Raw genomic sequence first — 19,420 nt, forward strand, 5'->3', positions numbered from 1 at the left:
GTGCTCCAAGATATGCTGCGCCCATGATTTATATGTGGGCAGGGCAGGGCCCAGGATTGTGCCTTATTGGCAAGAGTGTGGGCAGCGGGAAATCAAGGACACACTTTCTGTTCGTATGGCAGTCCGGTTGAAGGCAGCGCAAAATCCTCACAACCACCGCTGCTTTCAGCTAGTGTCATCCTGGAGCATTGTGGGAAAATAAATGGGTGGTTATACACAGCCACCTGCCAGAAATAGCTCACGGCCAGGGTCCACTGGCAGAGGAGGGAACCATCAGCAGCACCTTCTCCCAAGGCTCCCTCAAATCGTATTTGTATTTTATTGTGGGTGCTTAAAAGTACACAGGCCCACATGCTGCCTTCATAGTTGCTGTGGTGGGCCATGTGGCCTTAGGGTCAGGTGGGAACAAGCATTTTCCAAGGTACCATGGTCGCAGCTGCCCAAGTGAAAGGGTGCTTAACAAAACCACAGCTTCCTTGCTGCTGCAGCTGTGCAAAGATAATTGCACGTAAAGCAGCAGGCCCACAAAAAATTCACTTACAAATACTAAGGCAAAAAAACACAAACTATTAAAAACAGCAGTGTGGCCATGTTTCAGCAGTCTACATATTTCATACCTGTAAGTATGAAATATTTACAAACTAATAGGGGAATGAGCGGCAGGTGCCAGAAACAGTTGAAGAGAGGCTGTCAAAAGTGCAGCAAAGTATTGCTTGCTCCTGTCAGAAAGGCCTCTATGAAAATTAGCTGAAACTTACCACCTTCTTCTTTTATGACAATCCTTTCCTCCCGTCGCACTCCCCCAGCAACCATCTTCCTTTCTTAACAATGCTTTGTTTAATACATTTTATACATTTAAATAATTTTTAAAAAATAATAAGTCAATGTAAATGTCTTTTAAACTGACACTATCTAAAGTCACTGAGGTCCCCACACACAAGTTCTTGCACTCTGACATTTGGAAGTCATCAAATGAGACAGCATAATGTCAGTTTGATATTTGTCACACTATGCAAATATCCGCTTCATGTCAAAGATCTAAATCCCATCTAAACGTAATACATTCTCTTGTAGTCACAGGCTTGTGAAAATGCTAAATATTTAAATTCAAGATGAATGTCTATTCTTGGCCTTCTGTTGCATTATTACTGTGTAGGAACTATTTTCTATTTAAAAAAAAAAATCCAGTTGTGTGGCTCACCAAAAACTAATATTATTAGCTGTTCTTATTATTAGCATACCAGCTAATTAGTGTGGCCTACCAATTCCTGGTATGCGAACACTTGTAACTTAGCCCTTTGCAGATTTAATTCACATATAAAAGATATGTGTGGATAAATGGAGCTTGTTGTAGCCATACGGTTGGGATGTACTGATGCTTAATTGAAAGAGTGCAGTAAACACGCATGTCCCACAGCTAGGGAGGAGAGTATATTTGCACATCCACAGTTGCACTATTCAAGCATAGATTTATATTATATTATATTATATTATATTATCTTTTCCGCTTTCTTCTACAGAAATTTTATCACTTTAAAACTCACCAATGTTGGCAAGGTCTCAGGACCCAAACAGAAACAATATTAATCCCCAGTAGTCAGAATGACTGATTAAAGACGTATTAGTGAATAATACAAGGTTAAGAAATTAATATTACAGCAATGGGGGGGGGGGAGGAAAAGGTCTTCGCTACTGAAGTATGCAGCGTGTGCTTTTACACCTCATTTATAATAATTGTAACCATTTCATTCACTCCTGATTTTTTATACTTTATTACAAAGCTCATTGTGTTGAACCTATATTATTATGTTGTATGATAATTGTTCTCTTTATGTACATTGTCTGCTTTGGTTGTTCAATCATTATATATATGTGATGGAGAAAAATCCATCCTTTTCAAAGTATTTAACTGGTATCCAATTCAGCTGAAGATGCCATACTTCTGAGAGGATTGAACAAAGTCATTTAATACACTGCACTCATAGCGTATAAAAATGCAGCCAAAAAATGCATCTGCAGACTGAGAGAATAACACTTTCTGCCAAACATGGCTGTGTTTTAGAACAGGGCTTCCTAAACTGGTCTGCGAACCGAGCTTCATTCAGGTGGTCTGTGGTGTGTGTATAGATTTGTGGATGAAGACGGGCAACGGCCCATCCATCACATTAAATGTTCTTAATTTTTAATTGCATTTGAATTGCTTCTTTTATTTCTTATATTGTATTTTGTTGTCTTGCAATTTGAATTCTACGGATTATTTGAATTCTTACCATAAAATACAATATAATTTGAGTTCTATACAATAAATTCAGTAAGAAGTAAAAGAAGCAATAACAGCACAATTAAAAAGCAGAGAGTGCATCTAGCACCAGTGCATCACATTTGCTACAGCAGGCAGGGGGGAAAATTAAGTAGTCTGGTAAGACCCTCAAGTTGTCTTGCAGTTGGGTGGAATTGGGGAACCACTGTTTTATAATACTGTTTATAGCTGTATCATAGGCAGCAATTTTAGCAGAAGGGTACTTAATACATTCACTTTTTACCACCATGTAATGTAAAATGCTAATGTGGGTCTGCAGGGGCAATGTCAGGGGCCATATGGTAAAGATATAATGTGTTCGTAACTTTAGCTGCAAGGATAACACACTTGTTACTTAATCCTTCCCACCTGGGGAATGTATCACTGACTTTCCACACGCAGAAACTTTCACACCTCCAGAATTTCAGTTCGTTTCGAACAGTTTGAGTGACTTTTTTTCTTTTTAAATGACCTTTATCTAACTGCTCAAACAATCCAAACTGCTTGTGAAATCAAAAGGATCAGAGGGGTAGGTTTATTTGCAACAAGAACAGATGAGCAGTAGTGCTGAGATGATAGTAAGAGCTCAATATTGTATGCCCAGAAGTCATGACCTACATGGTGTTTTTGAAATATGTATACCCTAACCTGCATGCTGTACAATAAATGAGACAGGCATTTTTAAAACCACAAAATTCTGCATTTCACAGAAACTTGAAACTGTGAGGGTTTTGTCTGAGGAATTTAAAAACTATGCAAAAATATGTTAGATAAACCGTTAAAGAAAAAGTTTTGTTTGAATGTTTAATTGCTATTATACAGACAGGCAGCATATTTCTTTGGAAAGTAAACTGTACTTTATAAAGGTCAGAGCAGATTTAAATGTTGTAAACAGAGTTTTAATCTTTTTCTTATGACTCCTCAACTTTGCAAGTATCTGATGGCCTACCATGACATTTGTGGTGTTAATGCAGTCACAATAGCATCATCCTGTGCAATTAATTCATACCTACAATTTGAGAAAGGTCAGATTAAGTGGAGACCATCTGCATCTTCATTAATTCTTAACTACAGGTTTTATTTCATCACAAAAGGAAACATAGCTGTCATTTTCAGAGGGGGGAAATCAAGTCCCTTATTTTTGCAAGGTAGAGTTAATCATTTAGATCTGAGCAAATGGCTCACAGGTGCTAACATATTCATGAATGAACTTAAAAGTGTTAAAAAAAAACCTGACTAGAGGCCCAAAACAAGAACACTGCATTTTTTTTGTTCCAATACAAGCAAGCAAAATATGATCCATGTGTCTCCTTTTAAAGGAACAGAAAAGGCACAGAAAATTCTGAGTAAAATGATGAATTAAAAACAAAACAAAATGCAATTTAAGAAACTTATTTTCATTTGAAAGAATGTCTTTCCTGGTAATATTCATGCCATGAAACAGCTTCTCCTCACAAAATGCAAAGGAGGCAAATACAAAAGTTTGGCATAATGCATTTTTTATGAACTCTGCCAAATGGGTACTCAGTAAATACATATTCTGTATAGAGCAAGCATTCCTGGAAATTTTGATGTTACATTTCTGTGCTTAAATGGCCCATACTGATGAATTCAGATGCATGTATTTTCAGTTTCAAAGTGTCTGTGCATTTGGCGCAATATATTTCATACTGGAACCTATATAGGTTGTTGTCCTCAAAGACATCCACGCCTACCATACAGATGATGGGGGAAGCCACATAACCTTGAGGGCAGTTTGGTTTTGTACCCTGGCAATCCTGGAGGGGACTTTTCAGGCTGCACAAAATCTCCCCAACCCAGCAAGAGCAATGTGCAATTAAAGCAGGCTTCTGCACACATGTATCATGCTTTGTTCCAGCCTTACTGACTTAGTAAAAAAGCCCACAGGGATGGAAACATTTAAGGAACTCCAAGGCTTTGAATGCTTTGTGCATTGCTAAGGTATCACCAAATCACTGAAGTGTTTACCCCAAGAAAATAAAATCTGACAAGCAATAAAGTAAAAAATAGTTTATTAAAACCAAAGACACACCTATGAAGCAGTTGACATGTAACTGAATTCATCTATATACAACGAAGATAAATGTACACACACTAGAACAATGGATAATTGGACAGCAAGTGCATCTTGTAGACATGCCAAGATTCCTTGAACAACATCAATTAAGATGCAACATTCAGCATGTCAAGAGGTAGAATTATTGCATCTACATATCTATATAGATACTCCTTGCTGTTTTATACCTACCCTGTATGCATTTTCAAACACAATTCCAAGATGATTTAATTTAGCAAATCAATTATGAATAATGTTGAGTATATAGATCCTTCAACAAAAACATTATTTGATATCCTAATAATATTTCTTTTGTGTGTGTGTGTGTGTTTGTGTGTTTTGTGGTTTTATATCTTTATTTTATTCTGTGAACCACCCTGAGACCCCCATGTATAGGGCAGTATATAAATTCAAATAATAATAATAATAATAATAATCTATCAATGGTTTTCTCCCTAGCAGCATCCCCCCAAAAAATCCTCTTTGCAAATGTTCTTATTATTATATCTTTATTTTTTGTGCGAATAATTCCTTCTTTATTCAAAGGCTCTTGAAGAATATTCTTCCAAGGGATGTGTACAACAGCCTTGCAAACAATTATACAAGAGTGAATTACCCACTCTGTCTTCACTCACCTTGCTTGTCCTTGTGCTCTGTCCTTTTAAAGCCAAAAGGAGTGGGGGTGAGAAGGACAAACTGAGTGTGCAATCCTCATAACTTTTATTGTGTTTTCCTAGATACAACCAGCAGCACTGGTATAGAACGGTTATCAACTCAACTGCACCTACGATTGGCCAAGTGACTTGTCTGCATCCATCTGAACAGGGAAATGGTACACTCAGGTTTTAACTTGGGAGCAGTTGTTACATTTCCAACACAAGCTGAAAGTCTTATTTATGTGTAAGTTTGGATTTAGTGGCAAATGCTGTCATCTCTGGAGAGCAATATTTTTGCCTACATTCATCAAGCTAAATGAAATGTTTTAAAGGCGGTTCCATTAACAATACATTTTTGCACTGCATAACTAACTTTGGCATTGATATGTTTTAAGACACCTTTCTTCTTAAAAGGGCAAATACAGGACCACACTCTGACGTAAGTGCATATTTTTTTTCAGAAGAGCAACTTAATTAGCCAAGCATCACCTTAATTTCAGCTTAACATAAAAGGCAGGATATAAATGCTGTTGATTCAGATGACTTCTGACTGCTTTTAAACTAAGTCAGTTACACATATGGTTGTGCATGAATCATGGTTACCTTGAGAACATATACACTCAGTGTAATATAAAATCTATGGACATTTTAGTATGTAAGTCACTCAAAAAGGATTTTGTGGATTTTTAAAGACTAAATGTCATTTTATTTTTTACAGCAGAAGGTGTAATTTCAAAACAGTTTATGCACTCATCTTTCAGGTTTTATGGTATCACTGTTAAAAGGTTGTAACTGCTCGTCCACTAAGATTACAGCTACTCCCATTGCATAGTACTGATATACTACATTCACTAGTTGAGTGCCTTCCGTATTCCTTATTGAGCATGTTTCCATAGAGTTTTTCTGAAAGGTCAACACTGTTGGGCAACACACACACTGTATTATTTAATGAGAGGCTTGTGTTGACTTAAGTCACCATAAACTTTTATTAAAGTCCAAAGTTAGGGCACCACTCTGCCCAAATAGTGTTCATACCGTGCAAATTTAGTTATGAAGTCCAGCGCCACCAAGCCACTTTCATCCTGTCCCATACTGCAGTTAGGGAATCAAAAGCCGGACGGACATCCAAAATGGTGAACTGATAGTTCTTATCTACTTCTCCTCCATCATAATAGTCAATTACATATCGAACTTCCTTTCCACAGCGATCAACAATCCAATCGTGTCTATCGAAAGGTAGTTCATAGCTAGAAAGAAATAGAAAGTCTTAATGTTGTTGAATTTTAAAAAGTAGTCCAACTGTATATCAATCATTACATATGTCACATGTAGCAAACATGTTAAGGTATCTTAACAAAGACCTGCCTCGTTCAAGTCCCATTCTGTTAAACACAAAGATTCCAAATTTTAAGACTTTTTGTTTTTAAAATAGACAGCAATCTGCTCTATACAGCTTACCCCATCCAAGACCTTATTCTGGCTCTTGGCGAGTACTCCTTCGCTTTACCACCAAACCGAATAAGTGCTGGTCCACATGGACACTCCCTAAAGGCAATTTAGAAACACATAATCAGCAATCAAGGCTAAACAATTACAGTCAAAAGGACTAAGAAGTATTTGTTTGTGACTTAAATATGTCCACTATACAACTATAGATATATTTCTTAACTTCAATTTCACAACAGCAAAATAAAATATCATAAAATGATATTTATTCTGTGGAGATCACACCTTCCTGTGTCAGAGGCAGCAGATCCCCCCCCTTTTTTTTACTTCATATATATACACACACACACACACACACACACCTCTCCCTTTAATTGTAAACAGCTTCAGAGAAGCAATTTTTGTCAGGGCTGTGGCAGGCTTTGCATGGCTACTATTTATGTAACAAACAAAATTGTCACGTTAATTGAACTCACAAAACTACCTCATCTAGTGTGACCTTTAGATGCTAACTGCAGAACCCCAAAGCATCTTTCAACAGTCTCTGTGAGTTATTTGACCTCTATGGTTCAGAAAGTTAAAGAGGAACAAATTAGTTCTGAAAGTAAAAAAAAGCCTAATCATGTTAGTGAAAGACCTGCAACAACTTCTCATTTCCATATGTATTTCCTTTCAACACGAAAATGCATAAAACCTAGAATTACTATGAGAAAACAAAAACTCACCTGTATATCTTTTATTACAAGATACTGTATCAAAATGTGAATATAAATTGTAGCTGTACTTGCCTTGCATGAAGTGCTTCCCATTTTAAAATTTCCTTCCACGCCTGTTCATTATTCTGATTATGAATCTTGATTATATTATTCATATCTTCAGGTTTTATGTCATCATCTTTCCATCTCCATCTACAGAAAGAATATTGAAAAATGAGGTATCAGAGGGGAACTGTGGAGTTCCAAGTCTTTATTTTATCGTGCGAGGGGGAACTACTTGACTGAAATCAAGTTCCCCATCTCTCCGCCCTTCCTCCACTGAACAAAGAAATAACTAAGTAGAGATGTTATTTACCAAGCTGGCACAAAACTCAAATATGCCAACAGCGCTAAGTTTCAGTAATATACTACTTGCCTGTTTTTTGCTGTGATGGTAAATCTTTGTAGGCTTCTGCATTTTTCAGCTAAACTGGGTGTTTGCATAACAGATTGTGGGCCTTTTCTTCAAAGCACAGTCAAAAAGCGTAAGTTTAATGGGTTGGTTCCATCAACTCCTTCTGTTTGCAGACTCTAATCCAGAGGAACCTCCTGCTCTGCTAAATGGACATCATCCCCACAGGCAGAAGGTGTGATTTCCCCTACAGCCCCAACTCACACTGCTCCCAAGGGTACCCAAAACCCTCCAGAGCAGATTTTCAGGGGGCTAAAAGATACATGCCATACCACCTGCACATTTTAGTCTTTTACCATAGTTGCCTAACTTCTAAAAAGCTTGAAGACATTTTTGCTCAATCACGCAACTGCCAGTATTTTAGAAAGTCTGCATTATAGTCATGTCTAGAATCAAATGCTCATACACTATGGTTAAAAAAAGGAAAGTTGAGAGCTTAAGCATAGCTTCCAAGCAGACTGATTGAGAGCATAATCCTATGTATATTTACTCAGACTTATGTCCCTGTGTTCAACAGGGTTACTCACAGATAAGTGTACACAGGACTTTGTAAACTTAACTAGGCCCTGTTCACACCTGTATGTTAATATTTAATGAAAACAACATCAAGTGGTTACTCAAATAAATAAATGAGCCAGCATAGGCACAGCCTCAAATATATTTCAGGGGGTGGGGGGTGAATAAAATGAAGAGAGCAATGGGAGAGGCAATGGATGAACACCTGGATGTTTATAAATCCACCTTGAATCCCAGGTGTGCTGAGACAGGTTACAGTTAATCTGAGAGGATGAGAAGCATGAGCAGGGTGATTTCAATGCACTTTTTGTTGTACCTGCATCAGCAGGCTAGTCAGCAAACTGATGCTGTACTTAATTTATAATTCACTTACCCTTTTCTAAGCATTGCATTCCAAAACATCTGCTCTGAGGGATAAACCCATTTTTGTTCAGAAGACGCTCTAGGAATAGTAGACTCTTCTCTCACTGTAGACAATGGAAATGGTTGATCGGGGGCTGGTAGCTGATTAGGTGCTGGCATCTAAATAAGGAGCAGGAAATAAGAACAGTGGATATTCTGCGATAAAGAACCGTATCTTCAGTGATAACTTCCCTCACTCCAGGTATGCTTCTCACCTACTCTACTTAAGACACCCTTTAACAAGAGCAAGTTTCATTTAGTCAAACATTTCAAAGAAGAGTGTTTTGTCCAGTGTACTCTGAATGACCCAACACATTGGTTACTTGCTGTTCAACTCAGGAGTTACTTAACATTTGGAAGCAAGAATTCTGCACTGTTTAAAAATAGACTTCATGGGAAAGATTCGGTAAACCAGCCATGGCAGCAGAAGCCCTGTGCAAGGACTTCCATTGCACAACAGGCTTCCTTCCTCTTCCCAACCTGCTATCCAAAAAGGAGAGAAGGGGAAGGAGCAGGTTGTGCTGTCTGGAACAGTTGTGCAGACAGAGCAATTGGAAGAGAGGATTGTTGAATTCCACCCTATACATTTATTTATAAATAAATTATTTTATTCATGCTTTATACGTCTGAGGTTGGCTTTTCACACTACCTTCTTTTTTGAGCCTTAGGATGCAGAGATTCAAAGGCTCTGAAACCAGGAGGGTGGATGCCATTTACTAATTAAAAAAAATTCTTTTAAGAAGAAGAAGAAGAAGAGTTTGGATTTGATATCCCGCCTTTCACTCCCCTTCAGGAGTCTCAAAGCGGCTAACATTCTCCTTTCCTTTTCTCCCCCACAACAAACACTCTGTGAGGTGAGCGGGGCTGAGAGACTTCAGAGAAGTGTGACTGCCCCAAGGTCACCCAGCAGCTGCATGTGGAGGAGCAGAGACGCGAACCCGGTTCCCCAGATTAAACATTTCTATACCACCCTGCATTCAATTCTTATGTTTCAAGTTAAAAAGGAACTAAGTTAATGCAAGTAAGTAAACTGAGCAGATGATTAGCATTTTAAAAACAACTCATCAAATCTCCCAGGATATTGACAGACATGTCCCTGGTAGGAAAGGAAAGGGTGTCCAAAGGTGAATGATAACAGAAGAGATGATATTAGTTTTAATAAATATTACTGGAAGAAGAACAAAGGAAGGCAGGATCTGAAAGGCTGAAGCGTTCACTTTCTACAGGTGTTAGTCAAGATTACTATATTTACAGTCAGAATGGCCTTAAATTAATACAGAGACAATACTATGCCTGTCACAAATGTTCTAACTTGCTTGCAAAAATGATAAACTGAACAGAAGTAACGATATCAGCCTGACAATTTCAGAAACAACAGATATAGAGAAAATTATATTTTGATGGCTACTGTCTATTGTTGAAAGCAGCCAAATGCAATACTGCAATATTAAAAAGCAATATTCAGGGTGACTGCCTTTTCAATCTGAAGACAGGGTGATACTCTGCACTATAGAATAAACAGCTCAAAGTAATCTCAGTTCAGTTACGTTAACAGATGTCTGCAACATGAAATACCAAGTTTTTAGGCATTACTCTTAAAGGTTGCAGCAGAAACATATCAGAATTCTTGTTGGCCTCATAATAATGTTAAAATATCACTTTTATATTTGATAGCAGCACACTAGGGGGAAAAAACTTTGAGGCTACCATATTGCTAGGATCAATCTTCTCATGCATTTGAGATTTCACAGGGCACTCCACATATTCATATGCTCTTTCTTGATGCGCAGGAACAGGATAGCTCTGGTTCTCACTAAGACTGCCAGCTGACTGCATATTCATTGGACAACCTGAAACAAAACAAACCATAATTTTGTGCAGCAGAATATGAACTTAATGGCAAATGATCTCGTTCACTGTGCCCTTAATTTGAACTTTATTCATGCTTCTATTTATACAGTTTGATGTAGTGTGACTGGAAATGTATTTTGTGAGTCAATATTTATACTGCAGCACAATATACCCTGAGGCACAGGGACAGGTGAATGAAGCAAGCATGTCTCTCTGCACAGCTTTGCCTTGCTATGCCAGGCTTCACTGGCAGGAAGGCTGTTCTGCTAGAGATCCCAACCTACTGAAAGCATGAATAGGTGGAAGTTGCCACTGGCAGCAGCCAATGTAATGTCCTGTAACAGGGTGTTCCAGAGCTAGGGAACCCATGGAAGACAATCTTACTCGGCTACGAGTGATCACCAAAGAAGAAGAAGAAGGATCAAAATAGATCCTAAGCGAGTTCAACAAGCTGTAAGATCCAGCCCTCGTTTCTGCACATCCCCTGCCACTGATATACCAAAACAACCTTCTTTTCCTATCAAGCACAAGTGGTAGGGTTGTGTTGGTTGTTTCACTATTCTGTTAAGCCCTGCTGAAGCCCAGCCAGTGTTAGGATTGGGACCTTGGTTCACATTTTGATTTATGAAAATAAATGTCCTGTATTTCTCTTCTGTAGCTGCAATGGAAAAGTCATTCATGAAGATTGTTTTTTCTTATTAGATTACTAGCTAGGGTTCCATTTAAAATTCATATAACTTCTGTTTTACAACAGCTGCACTAGTTGCCAGGAAACGTTTAATGTCCTAATGATTGGGCCCAAAATATCTGAAGGATCATCTCCATCACTATTATTCTTGGGTGTTAGGAGTGGGCTCTCTTGGTAATTGCCTCACCCTCCAAATTGTGAGGAATGGCAGTCCAAGAGAGAACTTTCTCCCCTAAATTGTGGAACTCCCTCCCCACAAAGTGTGTCTAGCATCTTCATTATGCAGCTTTCAAGGCATGCTGAAGAGGATTCTCTTTACTTTGGATATTAGGACCTTTGTTTTATGGGACCCGCCTCTTTTGTTGAATTTATATCATTCTCTTCATCTGAAACGGTATTACATGTTTTATAATTGCATATTGTAATGCTGTAAACTTAAGATGAAGAGAGGGTAGGCAACCTTATAAATAAATAAGTTATCATAATGAGAAGATCGAATAAGAATTCTAATGCTGGCTAATAAGAGTGTCTAGCCTGAATTCAGAAGCTTCTTAATGAGGAAAAAAAATCCCAACGGCAAAAAACTCTCTTGCTTTAACATCCACACATTTAGGGCTTAAAGAACCAGCCATATTTGCTCTGGGTCCACAAATACTGGCTGGCCTTGGAAGCCAAGCCAAACGGTTGTGATTGCCGGGACCCCATTTCCCTTTGTCGCAAACCTCATACAAGGTAAGAGATACCCCACTGCTTCCCTTTCCAGCTCCAAGCTTGTTGGTTTCGTCCTACACTTCTAGCATGGTCCAGACACCTTGACTCCAAAGACACTACCCTTGTCCACCCCACCTTTTCTTACTCAAGCTGAAAAGACTGGCAGAGCCTTGCTGATTTGGCCTGGTATAGCTGAGGCATTTCAGCCACCTCAGAGGCTGAACAATCACCACCCTTCACTCTATGAACCTTTGTGTAGGAGAAAGGGAGAACTACATAGAAACTTTACGAACTTCACCCACCTCTGTAGCAGCAAGGCTGCTGGGAGTTCTCATATTTACCAGGCCAACAAAAATGTGGAAACCTATGCTTATTGTTAAATAAGCCTCTTTGAAGCGATTTTAGAATCATTTTTCACATGCTTAGCTTGTTTAGTTGAGTGAGCAATTACCTTCCATGTTCTTCTGGTGCATTGGACATTGTGAAGGCACAGCCTGAGGCTGTTCTGATACATTTGCTTGGAGTGCAATTGATGGAGAAGATGCAGATGAACCCATGACAACCTCGTCCTTAAAACCAGATCTGACAGGGCATCTGAAATGCAAAGTCAAGCATATTAATACAGTGTATTATTTACTAGAAAAATGAAAAAATAAAACCAGAAAGGTGACTTGCTAAGAAAAATTATTTCAGAGACTGAAAGTGAATAGTTATGGTCAGATATGAAGCATGGCCATAACGGTTATTAAATACTGGAGGGAAGGCTCGGGACAGTGGCCCCAAGTGAGAGAATGCTCAGAATAGGACAGACAGAGACCCTGAGTGACTTCCAGGCAGTAGCTCCGAGCAAGGGAAGGTGCATTGGGCAGCAGCCTTGGCAGCACACTTAAATCTCTCTCCTCCACACCACAGGCCCCCCTATTAAAGTGGGGTGCTCCCCATTTTACGTGATTTCAGTTATGCACATGGGGGGCTGGAACATAACCCCTGCATAAATGTGGGGATGCTTGTAAATATAAACCAGGAACTATAAACTGCACTTCTACCTACTTTCCACATGCATCTTTGAAATTTACCGGGGGGGGGGGATGTCTGGGGTACTTCAAGTCTTATTCCTACTCGGAGCGAGGCTTCGCCAAAGGATTCAATGGCAAGACACTCTCAGAGCATTTCATGCAGTGACTACACAGATTTGATTTTCCACATCAGAAAGGAATTTGGTAACATGCACACCTGTCCATGTCCAAGCGCTTTCAGGTAGTCACAGCCACCATTCACCTGGATGGTGAGAATTTTCTGTGCGTCAAACGTACAGAAACAGAGAAAGTTACCTGAAGTACATGAACAGTTCTTGAAGCAGTGGAGACTGGTCGATTAGGGGGAAAGGGGCACTGTTCCACCAGCCTCAGCCTGCCCCCACCTGCCTGCCTTCTTACAACCAGTCTTATGGGTGACAGCGGCTGTCAGTTTCCTCCGCCTTAGTCTGTATTGCCCTTGAACTTATCAAGGAGGATGGGAACAAAACTAGAACTGGTTGGTTCCGCTTGTCATTGGCTCTAGCTCCACTTACCATTGTTCTCCCTGCCTTTCAAGCTTCTATCTCCCGTGGGCGCTAGCCACCACACAGACCTGAAGGCCTCAAAAAGGAGGGGAGAAACAGGACAACTCTTAGGGGATTCTTTTTCTCACCCTAAATAGAGAACGGGAGCTAAAAAGGTAACAAGTTTCTTTATCCAGTCCAGCACCTAGCAGTTTAAAAGGTCAAAACCAGAATACAACTACTGCACACCTGGGATACCTGAGTCAGTGGAGCATGAGACTCTGAATCTCAGGGCCATGGGTTCGAGCCCCACGTTCGGCAAAAGATCCCTGAACTGCAGGGGGTTGGACTAGATGGTCCTCGTGGTCCCTTCCGACTCTACAATTGTGTGATTCTGTGACTTTTTTTCCATCCTGCTGCTTCCAAGATGAGGCAGCCCGACAGCATTTGGAGATGCCATGTGAAGGCAGGCAAAGGATCAATGATTTAGCTAATTTTAGTACAGTGGTACCTCAGGTTAAGTACTTAATTCGTTCTGTTCTTAACCTGAAACTGTTCTTAACCTGAAGCACCACTTTAGCTGATGGGGCCTCCTGCTTACATAAACCTGAAGTTTATGTAACCGGAGGTGCCACTGTATTTTAGTAGGAAAGGAGATGGGAGGGGGGAAAGCGCAGAATGAGAACCTGGATTTCCGGCTTTTAGGAGGATCTGCCCAGGGTCACCTTGCAGGGGTCCTTGACGGTTATAAGACCAATGCAATGCATTAGGGGGAGCTGTATGCGCAGGCACGTGGGGCACCACACACATCACCAGCCACATCCGAGCCTTCACACAACAACACGGGCAGATCAGGGCGGCCTGAGCAGGCCGAGGCCATGAGATGGGGAGCTGGACTTGTGTAAGGTGGGGGGGGGGGGGGGAGGTGTCTTCTTGGTCACCAAAACCAGCTCATGCGTTCAGTGGGGAAAGCCTGAAGGGCGCTTCTCCCTCAGAGGGAAGGCCTCGCCGCCCACAACGCGAAGCGGAGCCCGGAGGCCTGTCACGCAAGGCGCGTGACACGCCACTACACACCCACCCACCCGAATTTCACCGATGGCGGGGGGAGGACAACCGCCGCTTACCTCTGTTTCCTCGACCACTTCGGGGGCCCTAGTCACGAGATGCGTCCCACTTCTCGCGAGAGCCGACGCTGCGAGATCAGGGCGGAGCTCAAAGGGCCAACGGGACTGAACTAAGAAGCGGGTGGGGAGAATGGTTTGTGCGCGCGTGCGGGAGGTGGGGGGCGGGGCCTGGAACCCAGCGCTCCGCGAATTCAAAAAGGAGAGGGCGCGAGGTAAAAAAAAAAGCGAGAGACGTTAGGTTCCTCGTTTCCACGGTAACCGCAGAGGCCGCTTCTCTCCCGTCGCGAGCTCCGGGCGTGAGGAGAAGAGTTTCTCTCTTCCCGCCTTTCCTCCCCCCGAACCTTCAGGCTTCGTTTTGAAAGGGGGGGGAGGGAGTGTAAATAATAGCACTGAGCATGCTACGAGTGCCTTTCCTTCTCCATGGAGTGACTATAAACCTCACAGCTTAGCCAATGGCGCTTAGTTTCCCATGTCAGAGGTTTCAAGGCGAGTAAGCTCGATCATTGTCCCTTTTCACGTGAGGAAATTAAGCCTTGGTGGTGACCAATGGGGCAAAATGTGCTTTATCGTGTCAGTCATTTAATCCATAGGGTCCTCTTCATTTACTAGTCGATGCTGACTGTGGATAGATAACCACGCCGTCCCCTATTTGCGTGTGTGTAAAGACCAGAGTCGGCCACGACTGGACCTAATGGTCAGGGGTCCCTTTACCTTTAAAGATCACACATCTTGGATTTATTGGATCCCCACACACGACCCCCCCCCCTTCTTTCTTCAGATTTCCCCAGACCTGGCTGAAATCTAAACACCGCCCCCAAACAGCAGCTCGTCCCTGGTGCGACAAATTGCGCCTTAGCTCTGCTGAATCCTAAGAAATGCAAAACCGAAAAGAGTGGTTATTTTATTTGTTCCAGTGTGACACCTGTTGGTGCTGAAGCGGCCAGGATTTGAAAACTTTCGACCACAGCGTTCCCCGTGATGGCTAAGGACAGAACAGAGAGTAGGTAAGGTCACCCTTCTCCCTCTAAAACCTCCTTTCTTCCTTTTGCTCTCTTTCTGTTGCCACCCCCTTTCTTTCTCGCTCCCTGCCCAGCGGAAGGCAGGAAGAACAGATCCCCCTTGCAACAACTGGTCGTTTGCAGGTGCCCACAGGTTGCCCACCTATGAGGTTTTTCCACCAGTAATGGAAAGGCTGTGAAATTCTAAAGCAGGCTTCCTCAACCTCCACCCTCCAGATGTTTTTGAGACTACAATTCCCATCATCCCTGAATACTGGTCCTGCTAGCTAGGGATCATGGGAGTTGTAGGCTAGAAACATCTGGAGAGAGGAGGTTGAGGAAGCCTTTCCTAAAGTATGCAAAACCTTGCACCAAAGTAATTAACTTTTTTTTTAAAAAAAAAGGAAAGCAAAACTGGACAAAAATACATATTGATGTCAAATATTATTCCACTAGCAGTTCAGCACCAGTGCTGTGGACAGATCAATTAAAACTATGATCCGTTCTGGAAGAACCACCATTCTGGCAGGTAAAGAAAAAAACACCACCTCAGGTCTTTAATCGGAACTTAGCTTTACAAGTGGCACTGAATGAATTGGGGAACAGATAGGGTACACAACACATTATTTTTCCAACTGTTAAAAAATGAAACTATCTGACAACCCTGAAAAATTCAGCTACTTAATTCAGAGTATTACTAGCATTTTATTTATTATTGTGTGTGTGTCCTTTATTCATTGTAAAATAGTGCTCTGTTAGTTTGCAGCAGCAACAAGTTTAATACTATGGCAGGTAATAAAACTGCCATTAGCTTGTGTAGACTGCAGTGAATTTCATTAAGCGCACAGAATTAGTCTGTATATGTATAATCAATAATATTGTTTACAAAAGCACTTACAATGTTGCTTTCTACAGTAAAGCAATATTTAATTGTATCACATCTCTTATTGCTTTGGCATGTTAAGTTCTCGAATTCACAAAATAATTAAGCTTTATAGTCCAGTAGCTTTAAACATCTGTAGAAATCGTTTATCCATTACTCCTAATGTTTCTACAATTGGAGACTATGAAAAAGAATTATAAGTTTATTCAATGCTGCTATACAGATCTAAATTCTAGAATAGCAAGTGAGAACAGAAAAAGAATGAACTAAGTGGCTCATAGAAAAACAAACGCCAGTAGTTACACAGTCATATTATTGTATTGCTTTATTATGTCCACATGGAACTATAGTGCTGCTATTAAGACTGTTCAAATGAGTAGACAAAATGACAAGATTGCCTACCACTACTAACTTTGCAAGTAGAAGCAGCTGCAGAGGGAATAATGGCTCTGCCTACTGAATTACATCCTCAGTTCATGCAAGGTATGTTAATGATACTCAACAAGCTTGACTAGCATCCCACATGAACAATGTATGTGGCTCAAACATTCCCAGGAACTGATTGCAAGAGGCGCAGGGGTTGTGTGGAAGTCACACAACAATTCATCAACAAACAAGTAAATGTGGAAGAAGGTTCTGCAAATATTTGAAATCTACAGATGTAGAATAATGGAGTGGCACAACAACCAGAAATGATATAAAAATTATGAACACTGCACACTGAGGGAACAACCACTTAGGTAAGGCCTGCACAAGGTGTCCGCAGATACAAGTTTCTTAGTTGTGAAATTAGTTCCTAAAGGACACTTGGATGACTCTGCTTCGTTTTTTGCAAGCACTTTTAATGAATGAAGTTTTAACCTGGATTTCTGCTTATAACTTCAAAGCCCTTACTGAAGTTCTCTGCTTTCAGTGTTGCTGTTTTGTTGTAATTATTTTAGTTCCATGAATGGATTTTAATTTGTTGTTGCTGTTATATTCTTTATTGTTAGATAAAGAATTCACATACAATAATATATATATATATATATATATATGCTTTCGTAGATTTTCACGGGTACAGGAATGCAGGTTTTGGTGTCCTCGGGTGTCTTCCCGTGTAAAAGTTGGGGTGTCTAGGCGACGTTTCGACGAGGTCTCACTCGTCATCTTCAGGCTGGTGCTTTCGGCTTCTTGTTACTGGAACAGAGCAGGATCTCAGTGTTTGAGTTCCTATAAATACTGTTGAGGAGGTGTGGTGTATAGCCTCCAATGTTCTGGGCAGAGAGGAGGTTCCCAGGCTAGTGTGCCTTTTCTTCTTTTGTTCCTTAATTACTTGAGGGATATCTTGAGTGATTTCTTGAGTGATTTCCTGAATCCCACTTAGGTGGGTCATTAGGTGTGGATTAGTTGCTAAAGCCTTCGTGTCTTGAACTCTTGAACTTTGTGAAGAGTTTTTCTGAGAAGATGGTTGTACTGCACTTGGCTGTGCTCTGGCTTGGCTTCGTGTATAGGGGCGAGCTGTGGTTTTGTGGCCTGTGCCAGCCAGATCTGTGTAGGGATTGCAGGGGGGTGCAGCATCCGGAGGTGCCACCCTGGTTTGGCTACTGGATGGTGTCTGTAATTTATCTGTGGAGAGGGTCTGGGTTTGGGTCTGGTGTGGTTGATTGGTGATGGCGTTCTGTGTGCCTCTGGATCTGGTGTCAGATTTTGTGGGGAGGGCTAATTTCCAGATGTCTGGCAAGCGGGATGTGTCGTCACGCTTGTTCATGTTGTGAGGGTGTTTCTCTATCTCGATGGCTTCCATGATTATTCTCTTGTGGTGATGTTCCATGTTAAAGAGCAATTTGGAATCTGCAAAATTAATTTCGTGTCCTGTTTCTTTCATGTGTTGGAAAAGAGAGGAAGTTTTTTCTTCTTTTTTGACGGCATTCTTGTGTTCTGCGATCCGTGCATTTATTCGTCTGTTTGTTTGTCCAATGTACGTGGCTGGGCAGACTTTGCAGGGTATTTCATAGACCCCTTGGTTTTCCAACTGAATTTTATCCTTGGGGTTTCTGAGGATATTGGCTATTTTTTGGTTGGTGCAAAAGGCTGTTTTGATATTGTGTTTATGGAGGATTTTGCTAATTTTATCTGTAGTGCCCTTGATATAAGGAAGGAGGGCTATGCCATTGTTTTCTTCTGTGTCTTGGTTTTTGGGGGGTGTTTCTTTTTGGATTAGCTTCGTAACCCTGTTTTGCTGGTATCCATTGGCAATTAACACATTTGAGAGATTCTGTAACTCAGTTGTCAAGTGGTCTTCGTCAGCCAGGCGTTTGGTTCTGGAGATGAGAGTCTTGGCTACGGAGTTTATTTGTGCAGGGTGGTGGTGTGATTGTGCATGTAAGTAGCGGTTGGTGTGTGTTTTTTTCCGGTAGATAGTGTGTCCTAGGGAGCCATCAGGTTTTTTGTAGATTAGGACGTCAAGGAAGGGAAGTTGGTTGTTGGCTTCTATTTCCATAGTGAATTGTATTTTGGGGTGTAGGCTGTTGAGATGTGTGAGGAAGCTATCCAGTTTTTCCTTCCCGTGTGGCCAAATTACAAAGGTGTCGTCAACATATCTGAGCCAAAGTTTGGGTTTGTGTTCTGACTTGTCTAAAGCATTGGTTTCAAAGTGTTCCATGTACAGGTTAGCGATGACCGGTGAGAGGGGTGATCCCATAGGTGCTCCTTCTATCTGTTTGTATCTTTGTCCATTGTGGATGAAGTACGTGTTGGTTAGGCAGTGGTTGGTCAGGTCCAAGATGTATTCGGGGGGATTGTATTTGTTTTGGACAAAGATACAAACAGATAGAAGGAGCACCTATGGGATCACCCCTCTCACCGGTCATCGCTAACCTGTACATGGAACACTTTGAAACCAATGCTTTAGACAAGTCAGAACACAAACCCAAACTTTGGCTCAGATATGTTGACGACACCTTTGTAATTTGGCCACACGGGAAGGAAAAACTGGATAGCTTCCTCACACATCTCAACAGCCTACACCCCAAAATACAATTCACTATGGAAATAGAAGCCAACAACCAACTTCCCTTCCT

The 19,420-nt window shown here is 41.0% G+C and overlaps 2 protein-coding genes across 41 annotated transcripts in view; one reads left to right on the forward strand and one right to left on the reverse strand.

Annotated features, from left to right (window-relative positions):
• Positions 1-4,315: 4,315 nt before the first annotated feature.
• On the reverse strand, positions 4,316-14,589 carry HCCS (holocytochrome c synthase). 4 transcript variants are annotated; one of them, XM_083445076.1, is made up of 7 exons: positions 14,478-14,589; positions 12,265-12,407; positions 10,271-10,413; positions 8,535-8,683; positions 7,267-7,386; positions 6,491-6,577; positions 4,316-6,279 (listed from the first exon to the last, which is right to left on the reverse strand). In XM_083445076.1, the coding sequence occupies exons 2-7, from the start codon at positions 12,368-12,370 to the stop codon at positions 6,081-6,083; spliced, it is 804 nt and encodes a 267-aa protein (XP_083301202.1). In that variant the 5' UTR covers positions 12,371-12,407; positions 14,478-14,589; the 3' UTR covers positions 4,316-6,080. The 4 variants fall into 4 exon arrangements, with proteins under 4 accessions (XP_083301202.1, XP_083301205.1, XP_083301204.1 ...); XM_083445079.1 differs by having other exon boundaries at positions 6,491-6,573; positions 7,263-7,386; XM_083445078.1 differs by lacking the exon at positions 14,478-14,589 and adding an exon at positions 14,436-14,470.
• A 10-nt stretch (positions 14,590-14,599) lies between these two features.
• Positions 14,600-19,420, forward strand: part of LOC310679592 (uncharacterized protein) — a 28,236-nt gene continuing 23,415 nt past the window's right edge. For 6 of the 37 annotated variants that reach the window (XR_014512358.1, XR_014512359.1, XR_014512360.1 and 3 more), the window contains exons 1-2: positions 14,976-15,481; positions 15,932-16,841. Coding sequence is in view for 4 of the 37 variants with exons in the window: in XM_083445128.1 (XP_083301254.1) it covers positions 15,456-15,481 (26 nt within the window). In the remaining 33 variants the exon portion in view is untranslated. Of the gene's footprint in view, positions 14,690-14,722; positions 15,482-15,931; positions 16,842-19,420 lie in introns of those variants that run through there. The other 31 variants (XR_014512352.1, XR_014512353.1, XR_014512354.1 and 28 more) reach the window with 18 other exon arrangements.

This window comes from Podarcis tiliguerta (genome assembly GCF_965153285.1).
Source record: "Podarcis tiliguerta genome assembly, chromosome: 6".
Classification (NCBI taxonomy): domain Eukaryota; kingdom Metazoa; phylum Chordata; class Lepidosauria; order Squamata; family Lacertidae; genus Podarcis; species Podarcis tiliguerta.

Excerpts from the sequence above, each read along its gene's own strand:
- HCCS (XM_083445076.1), bottom strand. The coding sequence starts at position 12,370 with ATGGGTTCATCTGCATCTTCTCCATCAATTGCACTCCAAGCAAATGTA. Across the intron at positions 10,414-12,264 it reads GCACCAGAAGAACATGGAAG|GTTGTCCAATGAATATGCAG; the intron begins GTAATTGCTCAC and ends GTTTTGTTTCAG. Across the intron at positions 7,387-8,534 it reads AATGCAATGCTTAGAAAAGG|ATGGAGATGGAAAGATGATG; the intron begins GTAAGTGAATTA and ends TTCTTTCTGTAG.